Source organism: Notothenia rossii (assembly GCF_949606895.1).
Source record: "Notothenia rossii genome assembly, chromosome: 8".
NCBI classification, from domain to species: domain Eukaryota; kingdom Metazoa; phylum Chordata; class Actinopteri; order Perciformes; family Nototheniidae; genus Notothenia; species Notothenia rossii.
In genome coordinates, this window is record NC_136906.1 from 16,656,214 (window position 1) to 16,679,940 (window position 23,727).

Below are 23,727 nucleotides of genomic sequence, written 5' to 3' on the forward strand. Positions count from 1 at the left end.
TGGGGTTGGCCCAGTTTCTATTAGCCTCTCATCAAAGTGTATAGTTTTGCCCTGTTGGGACGGGGGGCTGTCCGACTAGTTCATAGCAGCACAGATGGATAATTGTTCTTTTCCTTTAAACAACAGCCTCTGTCAATTCTTCGTACTCTCTGTGTGCTTTGTTATTTATTGATCTGACAAATGACATATAAATGCTTTTATGGAATTCTCGTTTGTTTTTCACACCTGGAACTTTGTTACCTTTTATAGGATGAGGAAAGACGCAAGGAGGCCATATCTATGTTGGAGGAGTCTTCAAAGTCTGGCTGTCTGCAGAGCTCCTACATGTTGTGGGAACACAACCGGAAAGCAGCTGTGAGTCCGAATCCCTCGTTTAGCTTAATAGTGAGGATTTATTGATCGATATAGTGACCTTATTCTTTAAGCTGCTGTACAGTTTCTCCATGTCACACTGAAGCACTTCCTAAGTTGTTTATAGTATTGTTTATTCAAGCTTTAGAGTTGATTACATTGATAGTTTCCATGTTTATTGCATTAAGCAAAACATCTCTTTGACCTAATTAAAAAAAAAAAAGTATAATACTCAAACAAACAACATAATAATAATATAATTATTAACTGTTTTGTGGTTTGATTCCAGATGGCAGATCCAGGCAGGTACCTCCAGTATATCCGAACCCTGAGGGACTATGCCGGCAAAGGATGCTGGGAGGCCCAGGTGTGTGGGATTGAAGACAGAACAATGCCATTATAATGATGCAGCAGTGGATTTTATTTGTTATGTGCTTATTCAGTCAGTCTTTTGCCCTTGGTTTGTTCACTGTAATGATATAAAAGACAGTGTTTGTCATGAAATGTTTTTGTTTTACTTCTCTTCTATTTCCCAGTCCTCCATTTGTTTAGAGTTTGAAGCTTTTCTTATTGAACAACTATCAGGCAGTCTCAAGAGGGCTTGACATTTGGATGACGATTTTCTTTTTTGTTCATAATTTGGCCCAAACTGCAACACTGAACCTCCAAAATATGAGTCATCCAAATCACAAGCTGTGCAATCACAGCCACAAACCACTGCAGTACTCAACCTTATTGTTGAAAGTGCTCCAATTCAACAAGCTGTCAAGCCACTTTGAAACCCTCAAACATGTGTCTTCTTTCCTCAGCTGTCTCTGGCTAAAGTGTGCAGCAGTGGGAATCCTCTGGGTCTGGAGTCCAAGGCCTGCTCGGACCTGGTGGCTCAGCTCTTCACTTCCCCAAACCCGGCGTCACGACACTGCACTCAGGGCGTCCTGAGGCGAGACATCAAGGACACCATGAGGTATTCAGGAACATACCATAATATTACTGGCATGATTACAGTCTGCTGGTCATTAATATCTCTCTAGACTATTGAATTTGGTTAGTCATTGCGATGACTCCTTGTGTTTTGATCATCTTGGCTTTCATTTAATGACATTGTTAAAGAATAGATCAAACAGAGCGACAGCAAGTGGTTACTGAAAAGATCAAGTTAAACCTTCACCCCATGTAAGACAGTGGAGGTATGATAACTTTAAGAGAGATTTCAAATCCTGAATGGGCAATTAAGGCTAACTGCTTGTTTTGGCCTCTAGAACATAAAGGCTAAGGACTTTAATAATCTACCCCGTGACTCTGCAATCCACTGTATTAGGTTCAAAACTATTTTTAACACTAGACTCTGGGTAAATGTATCCCTGTTTTTTGTTTTGTTATGCACACACTGATTAATGTCTGCTTCTCTGCCTGTCCAGGTACATCCTGGTGGACTGGCTCGTGGAGGTGACCACCATGAAGGATTTCTCCAGCCTGACGCTGCATGTGACAGTGGGCTGCGTTGATCGATACCTCGCCCTGCGCTCTGTGCCCAAGGCTCGCCTCCAGTTATTGGGAATTGCCTGCATGGTAGTTTGTACACGGTGAGAACTCGCAGGCCTCTTCCTTGAAATGTTTAATTTAATTGTTGACACATTTGGGGTAATGTAATGATCCAGATTTTTATTTTATTTTTAATAAATGTTTAAAATACATTCCTTTCTAACCATTTTGACAATGTGGTTCTTTTGTTTTCAGCTATGTCAGTAAAGAAATCCTGACCATACGGGAGGCGGTCTGGCTCACAGACAACACGTACAAATATGAGGACCTGGTCCGAATGATGGGCGAGGTCGTCTCTGTGCTGGAGGGAAAGATAAGGGTAAGAACAACACGTATACTCATTTCATTAACAGTATTTTATGCACTGAAATTCAGATGTGAAATGTGATTATTTGCACTTTCCCTCAGAGTCCCACTCTGCTGGATTACGGTGAGGTTCTGCTGTCTCTGCTCCCTCTGGAGAGAAGGACCATGCACATGTTCAGCTACGTCTGCGAGCTGTCGCTGCTATACTCTGCTCTCGCCACGCCACCGCCTTCCAAACTGGCGTGTGCTGCACTACTGCTTACACGAGCACTACATCACTATGGTAATAACACTCACTGAAACACACACCTATTTGAAAAGCACCGTTAAACATTGACACGTAATGGAAATATTATTTTCCATCTAATAGGATTTACAGCTGGAGTTGAGTGTAATGTTGATGTTCTCCTAAACGTATGTCTGTCCCTCTGCAGCTCCCCTGTGGCCGAGCCAGTTGGTTGACTACACAGGATTCTCCAAGCAAGACCTCGCCTCCCTCTCTGTGCTGCTCTATGTCAAGTGGTAAGCTTCTTACTGTGTGTGGTTTGAATCGATCCCAGAAAATAATTTCTCTCTTCTGCCTTCACCCATCCTGTCCGGTCACATTCAGACACATCCAGAACAAGTCCTTTTCCTTAATGCAGTCCCAGGGAAGCACCAATGAGATCACTTCTAATAGGATTTACATCCGTTTTATCGTGACCTTTTGAAAAGGAAAGCCAGTATAGCAATTGTATTCTCAAAGGGTACATAAAAGCACTTCTGGTGGGCCCTCTGCAGGATAAATAGCTACTTGTGACTAATGAAATCAGTTAAAAACTTGAATGAACATATTTCATCCTTTGAGGAAATGCAACAGGTGGCAGGTTAGCAGATTAAATTGGTGCTGATTGGCGCATTATGTTTCTCAGTTGATCGCGCGGCTGAGTTCCAAACATGTCATTATCCGGCCAGCTTAGTTGTTTTTCACAAATAAGGTGTTTTTGGTTACACTGGCAGTATTTGACTTGTGTTGTATCTTTTTGCAGTAAATTGTGGTTTAAGCTGTTATTGTGAAATCCCCTGCAGATCACAAGTGTGCTTTAATCATCCTTTCAGTCCACACAAAAGCCAACTGCCATTGTTGCTAAGGAAAGTTTGAACTCTATATTTTCATTGCTATGCGGCAGGGAAAGAAAAATGCTGCTCAAAAGATAAAAGCAATAATAATAATAATACGTGTGAAGGTGTTTTGGTAAGTAAAATGGGTGGTAAAGCTGATTCAACACAGTGGTTCCAAACATTTATTTCCCTGTGAGCCTCTTGAACATTCAAAAGACAACTTGTAAGAAGCTATATGTTTCAGGAAAATGTAAAGAGGATTGATGATTAGTTTGTCTTATTCCTTCTACAGCACCTTTTCAAGCCTTTATCCTAATTGGGGAAAAACATAAATATATTAAAGTCTAATCGATACAAAATGAGAGTCCATTTCCTGACTCTGGCTCACGCAGGACTCGTGCTCCATCATGTTGTCTTCCATGGAAAGAGATAACAAGAATTGGTTGGTGACGTGTAGTCTGTTTTCAGCACGCTCTTATAGCCACATTCATTAGATATACGATTGTGTCTAATGTCTGGTGACCAAGACGATGGATGGCTATTATGGTATTAAAGCAAACATGAAGCCCACAGAGAGCTGCAGACTCATAAGAGACAGTGGCAGACAGTGTGTGTGTGTGTGTGTGTGTGTGTGTGTGTGTGTGTGTGTGTGTGTGTGTGTGTGTGTGTGTGTGTGTGTGTGTGTGTGTGTGTGTGTGTGTGTGTGTGTGTGTGTGTGTGTGTGTGTGTGTGTGTGTGTGTGTGTGTGTGTGTGTGTGTGTGTGTGTGTGTGTGTGTGTGTGTGTGTGTGTGTGTGTGTGTGTGTGTGTGTGTGTGTGTGTGTGTGTGTGTGTGTGTGTGTGTGTGTGTGTGTGTGTGTGTGTGTGTGTGTGTGTGTGTGTGTGTGTGTGTCCATAGCCATGAGTGAGTCACCCACTGAGTCACAGAAACGTGCCTCGGGGTGAGTCACTTTGATAGGTGAGCATCGTATCGACAAACTGTAATTCTCAAATGGACAGGTAACAAGATTTGTCCCAAAGACGTGATTAAGCTGATGCAGCAAGCAAAGTGGATCAAACTCAAACAAGTAATCTCTCTTGTCTTTCTCTCTCTCTCTTCACAGTTTTAGCCCGGACGTTCCCAAAGATTACAGGCATGTATCTCTTACTGGTGTAAAGCAACGCTTTGAAGACGACGCCTACCAGCATATCAGCAAAGAAAAGGTATGTTATTATTTATTTCAGGTATAGGAACAAGCTTTTAAGAATTGTAGCTCATTGTGTCATCGTGATTGATTGATTGATTGATTATTTGATGGTCTCCACAAGGTGATGGATTTCAAAGAGCTGTGTCAGATCTTGGAGGTTCCTGAGGTGGAGCCCCAGATGGAGCCTCCCAGTCCCACCGGTCCCCCAGCAGACATGCACACCTTCCTCGCCTCTCCATCCAGCACCAACAAGAGGTAACACACACATTCCACCATTTATATACAAATAAATGGTATTATATCAACATATTATTGATATATACCATAAACGTAGATATGATGTCGCGCTTAATGCAATATGGCATTCTGGCCACTAGAACATCTTATGTGCCCCTTAAGTGTCTCTTTTTTATTATGATGTCATGCAGTGAGCACTCTCAAGCTTGCATGGCTTGTAATAGCACAGGGCCAGTGGGTAACCTTTTATTTTTAATCTTGCTGTTTTATGGTATTAATCCACTTGATCTGTCTTGGTGTGCACTCTTTTCCATTAAGGGATTTGACTATGTGGAGGGAGACGATATAATAATTGATTTCTTTTGAATTGACTGGCGTGCAAATGATTGTACTACAAATACATGGCAGTATTACTATTACCATCCCAATGTCACTATTGTTGTTATTTGACGCTGTTGCTCCCAGGTTTGCAACATATTGTACATACATTCAAGAGTGTAACAGGGATTTAGGATTCTGTCTTGGGAATAACTCTGTAACCGACGTCAATATGTGCAGAGCCCCCTCCTCTCTTCTTGCTCTTTTAGCGGTTCTACCATTGAGTAATGTGTGCTCCGTAAGCAACAGACTTTTAAAACGTCTCAGCCAGAAGGTGTTTGTTTGTGCCATCTGTGAGATGCTGCGGTGACTCACTGTAACTCCAATTTCCTCCCAAGGAGACGCGATGACGCAATGCAGGCCCGCAGAGCCAGCTTTGTTGCCACGCCCACGGCAGAGCTGTCCAATCAGGAGGAGACGCTGCTGGTGGACATCCTGGACTGGAGCCTGGACACGTCAAGTTCCGGTTATGAGGGGGACCGGGAGGAGGAGAGCGAAGGAGAGAAAGACGCTGATTGTGAGTGTTGAGAACAAAAGGGACCACTTTTATTCTATTGTGGGTGTTGGCAGAATCTCAAAGGTGCTTTTCTGTAAAGAATATAAATGAACCAATCCATATATGAAGAGGAATAATGTATGAGTCAGTCTTTTAGTAGGACATTAAGTGACTGCAGATGACAGCAGTTGCAACAATTAGCATAATAAACCAGCACAAGCATTTAGGCCTGTTACTGCAGGCTAACTGTCATGGACAAATGTGGATGAATGATAGAAGCTGCTGTGAGTGTGTTCAGGTTTGTAGTTTAAGCTTTGCCCGAAATCAATATTCCTATAAGTACTTACACCTTTTTTTTTCTATAGCTTCGATGATATCTATCAAACTGCACTTGCTGACTGATGAAGACAAAAGACTAGAGCACTGCAGAGCCTTGTCCAGCGACGAAGAAAGCTTCTCTGAAGCGGAGAGGGAGGTGAGCAAGGATTCCCAGGACAAGGAACCCCTCCCCTCCCCTGCAGACGTTCACAGCTCAGGATACTCCTCTGTCCAGAGTGTTAGCCCCTCATCCACATGCTCCTCCTCCTCCCTCATGCCTTGCACATTCAAAACCTTCACCACTGTTCTGGGCGCAGCGTCCGCTAAGCCCCAGCCGGGCTTCCGCCTGTTGGTGCCCATGCAGAGGCCCCGGGGCTCCTCCAGCAAACAAGTGAAGAGGAAGAACTCAGCGGCTCATAGTGGAGGGGAGGTGGAAAGGGAACAAGAGGAAGAGGTAGGAGACGAGTATTCTGCCAAAGCGGGGTTTCTGAGCCTATAGAATGTGATTGTTTATAATCCACCAGCACTTTTGTTTAGTTCTCGATGCTGTTCCTCACTCCTGTCAGTCTGCACTGAGCCATCAATTTCCAGAAGATCAGGAGACCTTCAAGTAAGGGAAGACAAATGTAATATCTAGAAACATTATTTTCTATCAAATTTATATTTACAAGTTTACACACATGTCACAATACAATACCTCTCATAAACTTCAGGACTCCCCGTCAGATCCGAAGCCACTGGAACATTTTTTTAACCAACATTTCTGTTGTTTACGCCTTCCACTCCAGCTCATCTCAGATCGAGCTGGGTAGTTTAGATGAAATGAAACTTCTAGGACTGGTGTTTAGGAGGCGAAAAAGTGTTCTCTTTTTGAAAATCATATTCTGAGGAAAACCTTAAACACAGCTGTCATGATGTTGTGATTGTTTTTATTATCATAGTTTCTGATATGTCTGTACAAGACTCTTGTATTTGGTGAATGTTGATGGAAATGTCTGCATCTGAAGCCTACAAAAAATGATTTTATGAATTCCTATTTTTCCATTTTGTCCTTAGTTCTGTGTGTTTGCCAAAGGTACTGTAGTGGTGTCATTTGTATGTTCAGGGGCGTCTACTTGTAGAGAAACAGAACTGTGAAGTGAGTTTTAGTAGTCTGCATCTTCTAAAAGTATACACCAGTTGTGCTGTTAACATTTTTAAACAATATTAACTTAACACCTCAATCCCATCAGGAACAGCAGATGTTAAAATGTTTCCTAGCTGGATGCGTATACAAATCTCAGACTATCATCCAGATGTTAAGTGCTGCAGTCAAATTTAATGATGTACTCAATGCAATGAGAATTTCTGTCATGCTGATGAGAGATTGTTCTCCCATCTAAATCAGATCGAGCACTTTTATCATCACAGAAGGAGCGTTTTTCAATGAAATATAACCATTTCCACGCTTGAACAATCAATACTGAAGTATTTCTGAATGGATTGGCTTTGCCTTCTTCGAGCAAAAGGTAACATCAGACACTAAAGGATATGTATTACCTGATGGGATTTTGAAAGTACTGTATGCCTCCTTCAGGACACTGAGAACACAATGTCTGACTGTAAATACATTTTTAACTGTTACGCCAGACTGGTTATAACCTGTGTTTTTATATATGTACATAGTACTATATGTATAAATGGAGAAAGACAAAGAACATGCCACTACTTGAAATTGTTTTCGCCTTATTCCAAAAAAAGGGCAGCTTTCTTTGTGAAACTAATGTTTTTCTACAGTACAGTGTTTTCTCAATAGACCTGTGATGTGAATACGTTTTTTTTCTTTTTATTGAGTTTGAATAAAAAGCCATCATGCAACATTTTATTTGTGTTATTTTGTTCATGTTCCACCACAAAGACAACCATTTGAGTTGTAATAGAATACGATATACAGTTTGCTTCATTGTTAAAGCAATAAAATATAACTACTGAATTAATGTAAATGCATATATACACACAATATGCACACCACTAAGTACCCTGTGAAAGCCAGTTAAAAATAATGTTATGTCTGCCGCTTGGGACGAAGTTTTCTCACATTTGACAAAAATAACAAATCTTCAAAGCCGTGTCACAGACTTCCTTATAAGTTGCACTTTGAGAATCGTTATCCAGTGTTGTTCTTACATTGACATGTTAAAAATATCTTCTGTGAAAAAAGCTTATGGGACTATATAGTCATGATATCTCAAAAGCATCTATTTGGACCATTCTTGTTTATATATATGTCCCTGTAAGTCCCCCATCCAATTCAAAGTGCAATACAATAAGGTAGATCCTTTCCAGGGCAAGCATCTCCTGAGCTGAAGGTATACTGTGCAGTGTGTTTGAGATTCTAGATTAAAAAGTTGAATTCAAGAGCTCCTTAAAACCGAATGGCATTTTTAAAGTATTTCATCATAAAAAACAGACATAATGAAGAGCAATAGAAAATGTGTCATACATTTGTTTGTATTTTTAAAAAAAAACGTTTTTTTTAAAGGCTTATTTTAATAAATTCAAGGGATTTATATTTCATAATTCCGCATTATTTCAGGGGACTTTTAATGTGTGATGCATCATTTATTTATCATTTTATTTACTTCCTAATGTTACTTTTTTCACAACTCAGTTAATACTACCATTTGTACAAGAACATGTAACAGCGCATATAACACGAGCCACAACTGAAAATAATAGTATTGTTAGTGCTCCAGGAAGCACAGCTGTTTGGATCACGTGATGTCAGACTTTGATCACGTGATGAGTTTTGTTGACGGTTGTCGCTGCATTTCGCACCATGTATTCACGGGCTTATACAGGAGCTGGTGCAATGTCATCGCGTCGCTAGCAGACAGCAAACTGGAGGGGTGAAACACCTGGCTGCAGACATCAGTGGCCTCTCTAATGCCGGCCGAGCCTCGATACTGTCCGTGACGAAAAGAGGCCCGCTGTGGTGCTTTTTTCGTCGGTTTAAGGGAAAAAAGGAGGAATTGTATTTACCTCGACAGGAAGAGAGACCGGGAAGTTAATGTGTCGAAACCTGCTTATTTGAGGTAATTCCACACATTTATGTGATGAATTTGCTCTGGCTGAGACGTTAGATTATTAATAAAGTGTAAAATGAAACCATGTCGGTGAGTCAGCACGTTATATATTGTAAATACCTAGCTTTGTTCCTCAGCTCCATCATTAGCATTCATCAGAATCCTTAGGGATTGACGAACAAGTTGCAGGAGGTTCAGAAGGCTGTGTTCGACCAATGAGAAAAGGGCTGGGCAGGTTTCTGTTTATAAGGAAATGGTTCACGTCCTGTAATGCCCTTATTGTTTGCTTGACCATACAAATAAATAAATGGTTGCTTTAACTTGTGCTACATGGTTTACTCAATTACATTGATAATAAATACAATGATCCCTTATGTCAGGATAAGGTTGCCGCCTCTTAGAAATTAAAGGCACCAGTATAAATTAGGAGTGTCCCAGCATGACCTTTTTTTACTACATTTATAAACTAATTTCTTGTGCTGTGAAAAAGCGTCTCCCACTATGCAAACCTGGTTGCAGAAGCTTTAACAGTCAATGTGTATTTATTACCATCTTTGGACTGTACCCAGTTAGATGCAAATGTATCAGTATTATCAAAAGTCAATATTCTGTTGGAATGGGCTATAATTAGATGTTGTATAAGACATAATGATATCTCTGTAACCATCATGTTGTCAACAATCCCAATGTGCCTGTATAACTGGTTTAACATGTGGATGTGAATGATCTGTTTTTTTAAAGCTTTTTTTGTCCATATGTTTTTCAAACTGAACAACATTTCTGACTGATGTTACTCCTTCATTTAAATGTATCAGTTAAAATGTTTTCACTTAAAAGTTGTTACAGTTTCTGCACATGACTAAAACATCATGACACTGCTGATTGTTCAATTGTACTTCTCTTTTTTTCTGAAATGATTGCTATATAGAAACTGAGATCAGAAAGAACATCACTGCTGGTGGAAGACACAACTAAGCTCTAATAAATCTTCTAAAACATCTTAAAGATTGAATTGTAAACTTAGCTCTAATTTGAAACGTTAGAAATGTCACTCTCATCCCTCTCTCTTAGGCTAACTGGACTGTGTCCTGTGTAACACTCAAAATGGCAATCGCGCGACAATTTGGACTTCTGTTGTGGAAAAATTATCTTCAGAAGGTGAGTTGGAGCGAGGTGAACCTACAACAAGCATGCATTTGTCCTTATTAGGTGCTGACATTGTTTATAACTGTGAAATGTCAAAGGTATCTGGTTTTGCAGAGCAGAGGCCTGCATGACAGTATTTGCTAAATTATAAGCGTATGTGAGATCGTAAATACAGAAAACTGACTAACATTTTGTTTTCTACAATTTATGATGTAAGCCCTGCTACCTGGAAACATGCTTTACCCCAATAACATGCAGAATAATACACGGTGTTGCTGGCCTGTTGTTGTGTCACAGACTTGAGCTAGGTCAACATGTGCAAGCTGTGTTTTAAAGACTTATATGGCTATCTTTACTGTAAATCAAGATTTGAACTTTTTCAGGAATTAAGGATCTTTTAATGATTTATTAATACAATAAATGGAATGTAGTGGGGTTAGGCTTTTATCCAAAGCGACTTACATACATTCAGTACTGTGGGCAATCCCCGCAGGAGCAAGTGTCTTGTCCAGGGACACAACAACGTGCTGACTGTTGTGGGACTAGAAATTGCCATCCCCTGATTCGAAGTCCAGCACACTACCCACTGAGCCACAGCCTCCCATACATGTTTAAACCAATATGCATTATATTTAAATTAGAATAAAAATAGAAATCATACAAATAAATAAATGTCAATGCTGTGATACTGTTGTGCATCTATCTATGAATATAGTATTTTTCATCCACATTAATTTAATTAGAAAAAAGTATAAAAATGGAGGCAGTATATTTACTAGGAATATTTAGGTTGCATGTATATACTGTTTAGTTTGTATACTGTATGTGCATATTGCATAACTATTTATTCTTCCAATTGTTACAGATCATTAGACAGGATTAACACAATCATGTAACTATACATTTACGTGTCTGAAGTTTTAAACAGTTTTGTGAGTGAAACAATAAATACAAACATTTGAAGGATAAAAGGTGGCAATTACTTATGAGCAACTCTATATACATGGAAACATGATAACACATGTCCTGTCATATTGCAATTATATATATTAAGTAGTAGTAATTTTTATTTTTTTTACTTTTTCAGCTGTTGGTAACATGTTAAGAGGGTTATTCACAACAGATCTTAACTCCAAAAAAGTTTTAGTTCACAGTTTATTTGAGGATTGCACCATTTAGTAGTGGAAAATCACGTTTAGAGAGAGCCTCATTCCACAGAAGCATGGAATTAATTTTTACAAAGGACAGTTTGATGCTCTGATCGACTGCTTGCATAATGTTTAACGTTAATGTCACTTGATGGTTGCACAATGCGTGCAGCTATCCAGAATTGGAATTGTCTGTCTGCATGGTGGAGCAGTTGTTGAAAATGGAACTCTTAGATCTAAGACTACCTCCAGCGCTGTTTATAAAATAATAATCTCAAAGATGATGTCCCCATTTCACCAAAAGAGGTATCACAAAGTCCTTGCATTTGTAGTGTTAGAAAACTAGTGTCAAACAACATTATGAACAATTGTATTCATACATTGAAACACACTTTAAAAACATTGAAAACAGAAAACATGTCTATTATCGGACTATATTTATTCCTCTCCAAGTGACAAAACCGATTGAGTCCTGAAAAGGGAAAGTCTTAGATTGACTGTAATGTCCTGAAACTGTTCAAGTCACTTTGTACTCCAATCACTCAACAATAGGAGGCTGTGACATTGTGCATGTGAGCTGTCTGGGAAGCTGTCTATTTTAATTCTAAATAGAGTTAAAGGAATACATTGATGTCCAGAACCCACCTCCACGGAAAATGAGGTGCAGTTAGCATTTCCAAAGCGTATTGACAACATGGAAATTGGGTTTGCTTTTCAACGCTATAGTGTTCTTAGTTCTGTGTGTCTCATAGTACAATACTCACCTCTTGCATAAACATGGCGCCATATTGAATCTGTTATAGAGGTATTAAGTTAAGACATGTTTATTCTCTCAAACATAGCCTAGTTAGTTAATCCCAATACTGTTCAGTCTGTTTGTCAAATTCTTGATAATTCACCTATTTTGTGAAACCCTGAAATCTGCATAAAAAAACGTAATTCATCCATCACCCTCCTTTTTTAAAAATCTTCTTCCTCTTTTTATTTTACCTTTTTTTTATATACCCATTTCAAAAAGATGACAGATTACCTGTGCTCTTGCTCTCCAGAAACGTCAGATCCTAGTAACCGTGGTGGAGATCTTGCTGCCGCTGCTCTTCTCCTGCATCCTCATTGTGCTACGTCAGAAGGTGCCTTTTAAGGACTACCCAAATGCCACAATCTATGGGAGCTTCGACGTTAACCAACTACCAGGGGGCTTGACTAAACAGTTTCAGCTGGCCTATGTGCCCGGTAACTCCAGTGTGGTGCGTCAGGTGGCAGAGGACGTGCGAAGCAGCCTTCTCTTCTCCGCAGGTGGGTCATATCTGGGCAGTAAATGGGTGACTAGAATCCAGGACACTTATCGAATGATGTTGGCTTGCTTAAAAATAAACTATAAATGCAAATCTGTGAAAAGCAGAGCATCCAATGCTTATAATATATATGCTATCTTAGCTTAGTATAACGACTGGGAATGGGAAAGCTCCCTCCAACGTGCAAAACTATTTCCCCTTGATTCTCATTTTTGGCTAAGTTATGCTTACTTGCTGCTTGCTGTGAATTCACTCGACAGTGTGGTATTGATCTTCTGACCTTATCTTCTAACTTTTGGCATAAAAGCAAATAAGCACATTTCCCAAAATATCATACTATTTATTTCAAATAGCTAATATCACTTCATAAATGATCAACAACAGAGAAAGGAAGCTCTCATGGCTCTGGTGGCTCATCTGACGGTTGTTCTTTAGTCGGGCAAGGATCAAACAAGATCCATTCACCCATGGAAAAAGATCAGATCATATTCATTTATGAATACATTTTATAAATAATAAATAATAATAATACATTTAGGATATTAAAAAATATGTATAAAATGTTTTTCTGAAGATAAATAATCTTGTCTTCCTCTTTGGTTGTCTCCAACACATATTTAGCAAGACTTAATAAAAATGGCTTGAAATTCAATAACAACATTTTACAACAAAACGATAATCACATACTGAAGCTGTACAACATTGACAGAAATGGTCTGCAAACATTTGAGATCTTATAAAGGAAGAAGTTGCTTTCAAATTCTGGCTACAAGTTCTTGTGTTTAAATCCCAAACTGATCTGTTAGCATAAGCACATAACCATTGAAACGAATACCACAACCTTAACACCTTTGAAATTAGGGAAAGAGGTGGAAATACTGGTTTCTCTAGAAACTGCCCTCAGGAGAGCAAACGCGTACTCCCGTGTCAGACTGTATCAACTGGGAATGTAACTGTGTAAAGAAACAAAACAAACACACTGTAGTGTGTAGCCTCCTCTCTTAGGACTTCTCCAATCTCTTTTTGATTCACACACACTTCTGCATGTGTGACCAGCTATGTAGGTAAACATGCAGACAATCTCACAGAGTCACAGGTGTGCAAACATGTTTGACATAATGTGTATAGCCATGCTGACAGACGATTAGCAAGATAGCAGTAGTGTGAGGCTGAAGGCAGAGATGTAGCAGCATGTTTTGTCATGAGATCCTAGCACAGCCATTAATGAATAATTGATCTGGTTGTTTAGAGGGAAAGGTGGAATAAGGTGGAATTTGAGTATGTCATGCACACAGAAGAATACCAAAATGTGACGTCAATGTTCTGACCAATAACGATTGGACTCTCATGAATGGTTTTAGAAGCTGTGTGATATTTCAAATGTCCGTTTTACAAAAAAGCAGTTGGGTTGTTGAACTGGAAACTCTAAAAGAGGCCCCACATTGTGTCTGTGGTGTAAAGATATGAGGGGTTGACTCTTGGTTTATACTTTACATGCTGTGCTGGGAAATAATCAATTGTGATATGAGATTTCCTTTATTGTGTAATCTCAAATTGTTGTTGTTGTTAAAAAGCCTGTCATGTTCATTCATTCCACTTCCTCTTCCTTTACTAATACTTACTTGTTTGATCAGCTTAACCATTACTTTTAGGTAATTATCTCATCTGTTTAGCCATTGTTCTTTTAGCTAGTTGTTAAACCATGTTCAAACATTTGGAACTTGAATCCTTAAATATCAAAAACCATATATCCAATACTTTGAGCTGAGTCATGTTAGTGGGGATGTGTGCTGTGCGGTCAGCGTAGCTCACTTACTGGTCATTGTGACAGTATATTTACCTAAGATAAGCATCACACCAATGTACAACTCTATGTAGATGGTTATGTTCTTTTCCCAAATATTTGGATATGACTTTGTGCAAATTTTGATTTCTGAAAAAAAAGAACAGCCCCTGTTTAGGAACGATGGGGTCAAGCTAGTCGTACAGCTGAAGGTCAATGTGACCAATACATGTTTGAACTAGTGTGTTTGGCAGCTGATTGTCCTTGACCTGTTTCACTCTGTGTGTCTGCATGCAAATGTTTATTCAATGAGACTGACCCAGATGTACCTTTTGGAACAATATGTAATACTGGTGTCTTTTGCCATACTCAGAAAACCTGCATGTGCGGTTTATGGTTAGGTTGAAGTAAAAAGAAAACCTAATCAGATCTTCTTTGCCCTGCACGCTGTTTTTATTGATCTTTCATTTCGCCTGCTTTGATGTCTTTTGTGTGTTATGGCTCTGGGCTTACCTTTTTGCTTTTTAGTTTACCGTGACAAGTGCACCTTTTTCTCTCGTATATGACCTCTTGTATTGATAATATTCACCTTAGTATTTAGTATGCCGACAGCGTCTGGACCATATTCCTGGCTGTCAGTGAGATTAGCGAGCGCCAAGGTCAGCCCATGAGACAGGCATGAAAACAGACCTACGTGAGGGGAATACCACACTGATCTAATGTTTGTTTTTGTGTGTACGTGTCTTTTCTAGTGCGTGGCTTCGAGACAGAAGAGCAGTTTGAGGAGTATTTGAGAAGTGACCCTAAGTCAGGGAAGCTGCTGGCTGCTGTGGTGTTTGAGCATCCATTCACCCACGATGATGAACCTCTGCCCCTGAAGGTGAGAGGCAGCAAACACACACTGTCAAAACAAGTGGTTGTCACTGCATGCAGAGTTTAGCCACAACATGAGGGGTAAATTATTCTTTCTGTATTTGAACAGAAGCATAACTACTTAGTGTAAAATATGCAACACAAAAACATAAAACTTATTTTTTTCTCAGTAGGATGAATAATTTACATTTTAATTTAATAAAAAGGTGTTCCTAATAATTCTGGTTCAGGCTCTTTTCAGTGCTTCCTTAAAACCCAGTTTGTTTACTTTTTTGCCTGTTGGTAGTTTAAACAAAGAAGGACGAGTCTTACACTATCAAACATGTTTTGGAACATTAAATAGCATCGGGGTGCATGCTAACTTTGTGATATCACATAATCATAACTACCAGATTGATGTCTGCTATGATAAATGCAAAGTAGAATAAAGGTAGAGATGAAGCTTCTCCTCCTGTGTGGCCAGGAAAAACCTGATGTGAATTTTCAGGTGTGTACAGAGCTTTATCTGAGTGTTCTGGAGAAGTCTGACTTACTTAATATGCCTGAAGACTTCAGACTGTATTTTTTCCCTTATTGTCCCTGGAGAAAGTTTTTCTTGCTGCCAGAAACCATAAACATAAAAACACACACCAGCAATCAAGGAGGTAATTAGAACTGAAACTTTAGTACCAAGTCAAAGCCAAAATTAAAAAAAACATGACAAAAGTAATTTTTCTAAATAACCTGGAAACAAAAGGCATACTGTTGCAGCTTCAAAATGTGAAATGACGCAGTTTACTTATCTTCTGGTTCAGGGGACGCACCCTGATAATGATACATTGTGAAATACAAATCTGTGTTTAAATCAGCAGGGAGGAGCCCTACTTAAAGTTAGCTGTTAGCTGTTAGCAGCTGATAAGGAGGTGTTATTGACTTGCATTATATTAAGTTTAGCGATATGGTAAATTATAACATTGTCATTATATGTTTTCCTACATATTTTTTCTTCGAACGATTGGCAAAAACAAAAAAAACAAAGGGACGAAAACTCACAAATGTAAATATTTGTGGTTTTGTTAACAAATAATAACGTTGTAGTATATACTTTTACCACATTTATGGTCCAAAATAATACTAACATGGAGAATGGTGTTCTTTATTTGGCAAAACAGATACTCTGCCATTTAAACTCTGCTTTGGTTAAATTCAAATTCAAAGTAAGCCGAGGAAATGAATGGTTTTTCATGGCAGTTAGTTTTACTAGCATATAGAACACAATGGCAAATAATGTACCTGCCAGAACATGACTCAAAGAAGCCAAACATTCTTGTTGGTTTCAGAAGGATTTTGTTGCTGCTGGCTCGATGTTGGTCTGTTTGTTAACTTAAAGTGGACCTATCATGCTATATTTGAATAATATAGTGTAGGACCATACCGATATAAGACATATTTATACTTTTTATTTTTCAAAATACCAAACAGATCATGCATTTTAGCCATTCCTCATTTCGCTCAATTTAACACTGTCTTTGCATGGGCTGATTCTGTGAGAACAGCACCATCTACAGGCCTGGCATATGTACTACAGCGTCTCCAGCACTTTCAAACGGCAATGTCCGTGGCTGTCTCCTCCTGATTGGTGGAGTTGGCCCAATAGCCGTATCGCCACTTCTGTGACGTCATATAAGTGTTCAAATCTGGATCAGTCTGTATCAGATCCGTTGCAGCCCCTTTTTAAGAGATTTGGGTATGGAGGAAAATACAGAGGGTTGTGTTTTCTGACACTTGGTGAGTTCCCTGGAACACCGGGGACACATATGCATGTATAAAAGACGTACAAAAGTGCATTTTGCATGATAGGTCACCTTTAAGTAATCTTAAAGCACATTTTAACAATGCTGTTCAGGCTGTTTCTGTCATTAGGTGTGAAGCTGTGTAACCAGAAGATAAAAGAAAAGCTCAGAAGACTTTGTAAAACTTAAATTAAACGACGTACAAATAGGTTGATGTATTTAGTCAATAAAACTGATTTGGAACTTGCACTACTTAAAGATAAGTTATCAAAGACTCTTGATGTATGAAATTCACTCCACTCAGCCTTCGCTCTCTTTAATGCTCTCTTAATAACAGGTGAGCTACCACCTGCGTTTGAGCTTCTCCCCACGTAACGCCCCTCCCCAGGAGAAGTTTGAGCTGAACCCCAACAGCGACCTGGACTGGCACACGCTCAGCCTCTTCCCCCTCTTCCAACTGCCTGGGCCGAGGGAGCAGTACGACAAGGATGGGGGCACGCCTGGTGAGAACACACATCTTTACTGTTTCTTTGTTTCTCTTTATCTGTCTGTTCCACTTCCTCCCTCCCACCCGTCAGATTGAAGCCAAAACAAGTAACAACAACATTGAAATATTCTGTAAAACTGAATTTCTCAGAGGACTTATTCATTTTAGCTTTAGTCATTTTAAAAGCCACAAAATAATGTCAACAGTTTTATTTCTCTGCTGAAACGGAGATTATGATTGATGAAAACCATTTATGTTCAACGATCTCTGCAGCAGACTCCTCTCTTCAGGCTGCGTTTCCATGGCAACCACGGCCCTACAAATCTAGTTTTAGTTAGATTCATCGTGCCCTCGCATCATTTGTAGGGCATTTGTAAACAAACACTCTCCACTTTATCTTCACATGTGTCCCTTAGGTTGAGGTTGATTATTAATGCATGATTGGATAAGACACTGTTCTGCTGTAGACCGTACTAAAATAATGAGGTTTCAAAACACTCATAGTCCAAAATATGAAGTCATCCACATAGCATTATATCGAAGCGTTGTGTGTTTCATGATTATGGATTTCCAACCTCTAAATGCATAATAACTCATTTATTGCAGCTCCACTTGTGTTCCTCAAGGCCTCTCACCCATTTTTACATTTAAAAAAAACAAGTTAACACTGAGTGCCTTGTCTGGGAGAACAGGTCGCTTTAGGTCCCTTTGTCAAAGTAGAAGTCTTACTTTTTCAACATATTTTTTTCAGTGTTGATATTTATTTTCTCTTTTTAAAGGGTATCGTCGAGAGGGATTCCTTGCTGTACAGCACGCAGTGGACCGAGCCATCATGCGCTCTTTCAACAGAACGTCTGCTTCCTCTCTGCTGCGACAGACCAGAGTGGTCCTGTCACGGTTTCCTTACCCGGCCTTTATTTACGACGTCTTCATCCTGGCCATTCAGAACCAGCTGCCCCTAATACTGGTGCTCAGCTTCACCTACACCTCGCTCAACATCGTGCGAGCCGTGGTGCAGGAGAAGGAGAGGAAGCTCAAGGTGTGTTTACGTGCCTTTTTTCGAAGGGATGTTTTCTTGGTGTTAAAATAAGTAGTAAAACTGATGTTTAATGTCAAACTTTTCTTGTGTATTTCAGGAGTACATGAGGATGATGGGCCTCAGCAACTGGCTCCACTGGAGCGCCTGGTTCCTCATGTTCTCCCTCTTCCTCTCCATTTCAATCTTTCTCGTCACCCTACTCCTTTGTATCCATGTGAGTATATGTGTTACAAAACATTGTTACACAAGCCACATTCCAGCTTGAAATAACTTCCCCAAAGGTATCATAATCCATTTAACATGTTAAGATGATTTAGTGGAAATACCTGCAGTATTTATTTTGTACAGAAAGTATGTAGCTTAGCTGTAGCCCTCAAAGCAATACTTTATACAGTGCGACTTTGTAGACTAATAAGCCAAGTGAGGCAGGGCCTTGCAAACTATCAAGTATTTTATTACATTATTTTACAATTTTCATAACAATAAGGTAGTCGTTTTTCCCTTTTTATTCAAGGGGGTTTAAATGTGTCTAAGCAAGTCATAACTGATCCCAGATCTGGTTTTCACCTGTTTTTAGATGAGCCCTAATGGAGCAGTGCTGACCTACAGTGACCCTACGCTGGTCTTTGTCTTCCTGCTCTTCTTCACTGTGGCCACCATCAACTTCAGCTTCATGATCAGTGCCTTCTTCTCACAAGGTCTGTCCACTTTGAATAATGATCATGTGTTTTCACTGCCTGTCTTTGTGTTCTGTCGTGTACAATGTGGTCCCATGCCCTTTCCTCTCCGGCTTGTTGTAGCCTCTCAGATATAGGTCAGTGTGTGCATAAGTATAACATCAGTGTATAAGTGTCTATTGTTGGCTTGGCTGGTTCAAAGCTTAAACCCAGCAGTAAATGCAACATTGAAACTACACAAAGGGTTTGAAAGCCTATTACATTCTTATATAAAAATGTAGCTCATGTAATGACTGTTTGATTTCATCTGCTGCTGTTGAATAGGGCAGTTTCTTGGTGAAGAGATGGTTTTGTTCGCTCTTAAAAGTAGAATTTTTGTATTAAGTGGTACAGAGCTCCTTTCTGTATTCCTTTCTGTAACCACATTAAATTAAAGAACCCTTTCCAGCCTGAACAACTCAGACGATAAAGAAAACGATTTAAATCCTATCTGTCCACCCTCTTTGTGCTCTCCCTCATTCAGACCAGAATATGAATGAAGCCCAGCAGCTCAGGTTGCATGTGTTCAGAGCCTCAGTGTTATGTAGCCCTTTGCAAAGCAGTTGCAACACTGTTAGCACTTGCTTAGTCATGCTGTAGTGTTGTTTTCTGGCTTATTTAAATACATACACAAGAAACATGCACTTGATGGCACTTTATTATGATTTGCCTAAGGAGGAGGCTTGCATTTCTTCTTTCTTCTTCCTACTTCCTCAGACTTCCTTAAGCCCGGTCTGTCTGCTGTCCATGAATAATTGTCCAAACTGTGGTATTTGACAGCCCGACTTAAGTCATTAAAACTGCATCCATTACTTACCAACATTAGCTCAATCTGCATTATCATATGCTTCTTTCCCCCTCATATGTACTTCAATACATGCCAAAAGACAAAGATCATTACAAAATGAACAAAATAGCTCTAAGGGTTTTCCATATATATTGATTTGTAAACTTAAGAGGAAAGAGTTAGCGATGAGGGACTTTTAAGATTAATATGCCAAGCCAACAGAGAGGAACCTCCAGTGCCCTTTTTGGCTATTTTAGAACAAAGATTGATTTTTTTTTTTTTTTTTTTGGCAATCTTTGTGTGAACAGATTTTCGGATGTCTTTCGCACCTCATCTGCTCAAAATGTCCACCATTTCTCACTTGTCCTTCTTAATGCTTCATCTGAGCAGCACTCCCAGACTTGCTCTGTCAATCCGGGTAATGGGTTTTATAGCAAAAGCAGTTTTCCTCACGTAGTAATTCACCCTTTACATCTTGCCACTCAACATCTCTTTCTTTCCTTTCCTTTCTTTTGTCTAACTTCAGCGAATGTGGCGGCAGCAGTGGGCGGCTTCATCTATTTCCTGAGCTACCTGCCTTATTTGTTCCTGTGGCCACGCTACGACCTGATGAGCCATGCCCAAAAAGTGTCAGCCTGCCTCATCTCCAACGTGGCCATGTCTATGGGAGCTCAGCTCATAGGAATGTTTGAAGGCAAAGGTGAGCGGTTACGGTCAAAGTCAATTTTGTAAACTACAATCTATACCTTTTTGAGATATCTGCCTGTATTAATGTATCTTTCCCTGACTGTTGAAACAACATTTAAAATAATGTTTATCTTGTCTCTCTTCCCTTCTGTAGGAACGGGAATCCAGTGGTCAAACTTGTTCGACTCGGTGACTGTGGACGATGACTTCTCCATGGGCCAGGTGTTGTGTTTGCTGCTGTTTGACTCGGTGATCTATGGGTTGGTGACCTGGTACATGGAGGCCGTTTTTCCAGGAGAGTACGGAGTGCCTCTTCCATCTTACTTCTTCCTCCTGGTATGCTTCAAAGCTAAGCAACTCACTTTTGCACACACACAATCACTTGGGAGTTTAACCAAATACAGCGGCTCTGGTGGGATGAAAGTAGGAACACATAATGCATTCACAGGCATTATAAACGTTCAGATAATTGCAGTTATCTGAACATAGTGTCAACCAAAAATAAAAAGGGGAAGTTGTGTAGTTAGGTTGGTTCTGTGATCATCTTCCACAATAACAATAAGTGTTTTCATGTTTCAATGTAGCACGTCAAACCCCAACTTGTTGGCTTTTACATTAACGGTTTTCTGAAATATCTTTGTCAGAGTTGGGTGTAGGAACTTTCAGATAGGGAATTTGGTGTTTATCTTTAAATTCTGATAAAACTACTCACTGAGCATGTTGTATGAAAAGTAGAGCAGCTATTCACAGTTTGCCTGAGTTCATATAACGTATGTGGCAATAGCAAAACACATTGTAAGACTTTAGACTTTTTTCTAACAAAAGATAAGATACAGCTTTCTTTTCTAAGAGGCAGACCAATTAACACCTACTTTCTACTTCACCTATTAAAGCTATATGATACTTAATACTGCAAGTGCAAAAACACTAGTGCATTTCAAGGACATGACCAGTGACGTGTTTGTTGAAATTCCTGAGTAATGCTCAACTGTCGCTAGCAGGATTTGAACCCGGGTCTGCCTTGGCTTTCATATTGTGGTTTACAGTTAAAGACACATTATCTGGTGGAGAATTGCTTCAAGTGGTTGGTGTTCGCCACTCAAAGCACCATCAGGTAGTTGCATGGTCAAGGTCTCCTATGACTGAAAATTGCCTCACATTAAGGAAATTGCTGCACTCAGTGAAAGTGGCTGTAACACTGTATAGTGACAGTGAATGGGACTGGAAATGTGAGGCCACCACATACAGTATCAGCCAGAGGAAGTCTTTGGGTTCAGATGACTAGAAAAACAGGAAACGTCTGAGTCTGTTCGGCCAACACAAATCGGGTTTATGTTTATAACAATCATGAGATGGCTTTCTCACACAACTCTTGACGCACGCAGAAAAACAAACAAACTCATGTTAACCCTTTCCCCAGTACTCAGGAATTCAACAGACTCCCATTGAAGGGTTAGATGGTTTGGATTAGACTTTGACGCACTTTATGTCCATTGTGGGTGTTCTCGGGTTCGTGGGTGACGGAAAAAGTGAAGCATTGACTCTGGTCTTACTTGGTCTAATTGCATGAATCATCTTATCACTCTGCTTCTCTTGTTCCATCCTGTTAATCATTTGCTTCATTGAAGAACGTATTAGAAATATATCAAGTGTGTGAAATACTTGATATATATATTTTTTTATTTTTAAATTTACTTTATAAAGATTTTTGATTTAGGCCTGTTTACCCCCTTCCTATCTATTCCTCACTTTTTGTCAATCCCCTCATGTGCCTCGTCTTCATCAGCCTTCATACTGGTGCAGCAGCCCCCGCATGGCTCTAGTGAATGAGAAAGAGGAAGAGGAGGATGCAGAGAAGGCTCTGAAAGGAGAGTTTATAGAGGAGGAGCCATCGGGACTTGTCTCGGGGATCAAGATAAAACACCTCGCTAAGGTGAGCACTTACACATGACAGCATGTCCTCTAACTGTAAAAGGAGGCAGGTGGTGCTATTGTTCCAAACAACTTGATGTCATTCAATATTTTTGCTGCAGTATTGAGATTGAAAATAAGCATCAGGCTTCTCTGCTCAAATATCATTTTGTTGGTTTATCTGCTCGACAGGAATTCACGATGGGAAACAAGACACGGCAGGCTGTGCGGGATCTGACGTTGAACATGTTCGAGGGACAGATCACGGTACTGCTCGGACACAACGGTGCTGGGAAGTCCACGACACTATCCATGCTGACAGGTGACTAGCTGAAACACACCAGTGTAAACACAGTCACACATAGATGCCACCTAACTAATGTTACCCAAACGGATTGTGTGTGTGTGTGTAGGACTGTATCCTCCCACCAGCGGCAGAGCCTATATCAACGGCTATGACATCTGCCAGGACATGGCTCTGATCCGCCGCAGCCTCGGACTCTGTCCCCAGCATGACGTCCTGTTTGATAACCTCACCGTCAGTGAGCACCTGCTCTTCTACGCACAGGTACTCGCACAATCGTGTACTTGTACACACTTAACCCGGCAGTGGCTCAGTCAGTAGGGGCTTGGACTGTGAGCCGTAAGGTTGTCGGTTCAAGTCCACGTACAGACCTAAATATGGAGTGTGGACTGCTAGTTGGAGAGGTACCAGTTCACCTCCTGGGCCCTGCCATGGTGCCCTTGAGCAAGGCACCGGACAACCCCCTTCACCCCCACTCCCATTGCTACCCGGGCGCTGTGCAGAGAACACATTTCACTGTGTGTGCTGTGTGCTCTGCATTTGTGACCATTACAGAGGGTTTCATCCTCCAAAGCTATCTTCTATCTATTATACAAAAAAAAACTGCAAATACACATTCGTTTATTATCATCCTGCTCGTTCATTGTTGGTAGAGAAACTTATTGTGCTGTGTTCTCTTTATGTCTTTAGTTACACCTGTACAAACGTACACATTAGCTCATCCATAAAAGCAACTTTCACAAAGTTTACAATTGCTTGTTTTTGTTTTCTAGAGGTACTAATTTTTTTATCTTCTCAA

The 23,727-nt window shown here is 40.0% G+C and overlaps 2 protein-coding genes across 4 annotated transcripts in view; both read left to right on the forward strand.

The window, feature by feature from the left end:
* The window catches only part of ccnf (cyclin F), a 29,900-nt gene extending 22,128 nt beyond the window's left edge, over nt 1-7,772 (forward strand). For all 3 annotated transcript variants that reach the window (XM_079641728.1, XM_079641729.1, XM_079641730.1), the window contains 11 exons: nt 250-354; nt 641-718; nt 1,161-1,315; nt 1,770-1,934; nt 2,089-2,212; nt 2,302-2,482; nt 2,634-2,721; nt 4,403-4,502; nt 4,608-4,741; nt 5,440-5,618; nt 5,963-7,772. In XM_079641728.1, coding sequence (XP_079497854.1) covers nt 250-354; nt 641-718; nt 1,161-1,315; nt 1,770-1,934; nt 2,089-2,212; nt 2,302-2,482; nt 2,634-2,721; nt 4,403-4,502; nt 4,608-4,741; nt 5,440-5,618; nt 5,963-6,414 — 1,761 coding nt within the window. In that variant the 3' untranslated portion in view covers nt 6,415-7,772. The remainder of the gene's footprint in view (nt 1-249; nt 355-640; nt 719-1,160; nt 1,316-1,769; nt 1,935-2,088; nt 2,213-2,301; nt 2,483-2,633; nt 2,722-4,402; nt 4,503-4,607; nt 4,742-5,439; nt 5,619-5,962) is intronic.
* A 939-nt stretch (nt 7,773-8,711) lies between these two features.
* The window catches only part of abca3b (ATP-binding cassette, sub-family A (ABC1), member 3b), a 44,385-nt gene continuing 29,369 nt past the window's right edge, over nt 8,712-23,727 (forward strand). The window contains exons 1-13 of the mRNA XM_079643558.1: nt 8,712-8,989; nt 10,052-10,138; nt 12,324-12,570; nt 15,105-15,232; nt 17,335-17,500; nt 18,264-18,523; nt 18,621-18,737; nt 19,101-19,221; nt 20,553-20,726; nt 20,868-21,049; nt 22,500-22,646; nt 22,817-22,946; nt 23,038-23,192. Of these exons, the coding sequence (XP_079499684.1) occupies nt 10,085-10,138; nt 12,324-12,570; nt 15,105-15,232; nt 17,335-17,500; nt 18,264-18,523; nt 18,621-18,737; nt 19,101-19,221; nt 20,553-20,726; nt 20,868-21,049; nt 22,500-22,646; nt 22,817-22,946; nt 23,038-23,192 (1,881 nt within the window). The 5' untranslated portion in view covers nt 8,712-8,989; nt 10,052-10,084. The remainder of the gene's footprint in view (nt 8,990-10,051; nt 10,139-12,323; nt 12,571-15,104; nt 15,233-17,334; nt 17,501-18,263; nt 18,524-18,620; nt 18,738-19,100; nt 19,222-20,552; nt 20,727-20,867; nt 21,050-22,499; nt 22,647-22,816; nt 22,947-23,037; nt 23,193-23,727) is intronic.